This window comes from Microtus ochrogaster, chromosome 17 (assembly GCF_000317375.1).
Source record: "Microtus ochrogaster isolate Prairie Vole_2 chromosome 17, MicOch1.0, whole genome shotgun sequence".
Taxonomy (NCBI): Eukaryota; Metazoa; Chordata; class Mammalia; order Rodentia; family Cricetidae; genus Microtus; species Microtus ochrogaster.
In genome coordinates, this window is record NC_022019.1 from 20,805,388 (window position 1) to 20,808,584 (window position 3,197).

The 3,197-nt window shown below is 43.2% G+C and overlaps 1 protein-coding gene across 2 annotated transcripts in view; it reads left to right on the forward strand.

Annotated features, from left to right (window-relative positions):
• Cpb2 (carboxypeptidase B2) overlaps nucleotides 1-3,197 on the forward strand; it is a 36,049-nt gene that overhangs the window by 19,261 nt on the left and 13,591 nt on the right. For both annotated transcript variants that reach the window (XM_013349279.1, XM_005355618.2), the window contains exon 6: nucleotides 2,508-2,612. In XM_013349279.1, the coding sequence (XP_013204733.1) occupies nucleotides 2,508-2,612 (105 nt within the window). The remainder of the gene's footprint in view (nucleotides 1-2,507; nucleotides 2,613-3,197) is intronic.

The following is a 3,197-nucleotide window of genomic DNA, read 5'->3' on the forward strand; positions in this document are numbered from 1 at the left end:
AGGTTAATTCCATGGGAACCATCATTCCATGCCTACCCATGACACTTCCTTGTTTTTGTCATGGCACACCCACCAATGACACTTTCTTGTTTGTCTTGGCATGTCCATCAATGACACTTTCTTGTTTATTATGGCATGCCCACCCTTGACACTTTATTGTTTTGTGTGCATCTTGCAACTGGATTCTGGAAGCTGAATGCATACATGGGAAAAATCATCCATCCTGGTTGGTTGCATCAAGTTTTACTCTTACTTAACTGAGGATGTGAGGATGTACACACAATAAGTCTCTGCAGACCCACAAGGCTGTCAGTGTTGAGCCAACAGGCAATTTATCCCTAAAACTGCATATACATAAATATGAATAGAAGATTGAATGGCCAAGTGAGGGAACTAACCTGGACAAGTGAGGACTTTGACACTGACTAGATGGAATTATCCAAATCTGTTTGATTAGATGATTTGACTACTAGTAGCCATTTTTTCTTTTTCCCTTATTTAAATATTGCTAGCTGCACATTAGGCAAGGCAACTTAGTTAGGGTTTCTACTGCTGTGATAAAACACCAGGACCAGAAAGCAAGATAGGGAGGAAAGGGTTTATTTGGCTTACACTTCCATATTGCCATTAATCTTCAAAGGAAGTGCAGACAGGGATTCAAATAGGACAGGAACCTGGAGGCAGGAGCTGATGGCCATGGAGGGGTGCTACTTACTGGCTTGTTCCCTATGCCTTGCTCAACCTGCTTATAGAGACCAGGACCACCAACCCAGGGATGCCACCACCCACAATGGCCTGGGACCTCCCCCATCAATCACTAATTAAGAAAATACCTTGCATCTAGTCTTATAGAGACATTTTCTCAGTTGAGGTTCTCTACTTTCAGATAACTTTAGTGTGTGTGTCAAGCTGACATAAGACTAGCCGGCACAGAAGCCTTCCCAGGGTGGTGTAAATGACCAAAACTTCACTCACTTTTCTTCTTGTTTTGGTTATTCTACATATTTGTTAGAATTTATAATTTTTCTTTTACTCCGTATTCTGAATTTATTTTTGTATCTAATTTTAAATAATCAAATTTATGGGAAGCTGTAGAGTTGGCTCGGTGATAAAGAGCACTCTGCCCCCTCAGAGGACCCAGATTCGATTCCCAGCACCTACACAGAGCCTCACAGTTGTCTGTAGCCCCAGTCCCAGGGGATTCAGCACCTCTTTTGGCCTCTGAGGGTACCAGGCCCACATGTGGTACAGACATACACGCGGGGAAAAACCCATATACATAAAATAGAAATAAGGAGCAACATTTTAGATTAAATTATGATTGATTTTGGAAAAGTTCTTGAGAGTTCTTTTTCACTGATAATCTCATGCATGTATATAACATGTTGTGGTATTAAAAAACATCCATCCAGGCCAGGCGGTGGTGGCGCACGCCTTTAATCCCAGCACTTGGGAGGCAGAGGCAGGCGGATCTCTGTGAGTTTGAGACCAGCCTGGTCTACAGAGCTAGTTCCAGGACAGGCTCCAAAGCCACAGAGAAACCCTGTCTCGAAAAAAACAAAAACAAAAACAAAAAAAAGAAGAAGAAAGGAAAAAAACAAAAACAAAATCCATCCATCCCTCCCTCTCATTCAGTTCCTCCTCTGTTTCTCTCCCTTTCCCTCCCAGTTTCATGTGTTCTCTCTCTGTTCCTCCCTCCCACTCCTTCCTTCTCTCTCTCTCTCCCCTCTCTCTGTCACTTAGTGCTACCTATAGGTACACGGCTATAGGACCATATGCTGGACCATGGTAGACTTTCAGGGGCCTCATCCCTGGGGAAAACTTACTCTCCCTCCCTCGAAACCATCAGTTGCCTCCATCCCTGCAGGGATTATGACTGGCTTGACCTTGAGAATCTGTCTAAAGAGGTCAAAGGTTGTCACTTTGTGAAAACTTGATTTTTTTTGCTCCACAGAGTTGACGCCATGTATTAGCTTTCTATCCTGTACGCCAGATCAAAGTCCCTGTCCCCAATCTAATGGCACCAGTTTTATGAATCAACTGGTGATACATTCATCCTTTGGGGGGGTGAAGTGAAGAAATAGTATTCCATAAAAAGTGTACCCCATGGGGTAATTTTGAGGGAGTTCATGTTCCCTAAGTCTCTATTCTTCCTGGGACAACTGTCCACCAGCAAATGGCACTGACCTCTCAGGAGTAAAGACATACTTAAAACAACATTTTTTTTTCTTCTCTTTCTGTCTGCATGTCTAGGTAGTGCAGGGGTGGGAATACCGGCTTCAACTTCATTTCCAGGTCGCACACACATCAGACCTAAATAACTGCCCCTTCCATCTCACTAGCTTTTGAATTTGCTCTGAGAAGTTTTTAAGTAACACAGAAAACAGTGTACATGCAGTAAGGCCATTGGAAGGATGGAGGGAAAAAAAAACCAAAATGGGGATATATTGGTTGTGTTCTATCTTTCTTATTTATTTGTTTATTTATTTATGTGTGTGTGCACGCAGGTTTCAGGAAGGATGCCAAGAGCAAAAAATGCCATATGGATTGACTGTGGAATCCATGCCAGAGAGTGGATCTCACCTGCTTTCTGCCTGTGGTTCATAGGCTATGTAAGTACTCCCCATAGACCAGTGTTCCAACTGTATTGTGACTAAGCTGCATTTTCCCAATTCACATCCTGGAATTCTTGGTTCATGCAAAGAGACATATACTAGAAAATTCAAAATGCCTATCTTTTGGATAACACTATTTCACAAAGACTGTACCACAAAATATATCCGTCAGAACCTTAAGACATCACTGATTAAGTCTCTCTTAACAAAGGGAACGCAACAAATGTAAGCTATTTCTGCTTGTACTAGGTCCTAACAAACGCGACACTCTTAACCACTGCCACCTGCTTTACAGCCCTCTTCTCCAAGAAATCTGAGTTTGTTAGGAGTCTCAGGGGAGACTGCTCCTGGGGAGATGTGAATCAGTGTCTACTCAACCCAGAATTAGAAGCAAACCCAGACCAATGTAAGGATACCACTCAGGAACCAGTGGGTTTAATGGGGTTACTTACAGCGCTGTGGGTAAGGGTTGCTTCCAGAAGCAGGGATGCATAAAGGCAGCTGTCATCACTGAAAGCCAGCCCAGCACAACTGACAATCACGAACGCTGAACCCTTGTGCGCACTGCACAACTTTCAGGCA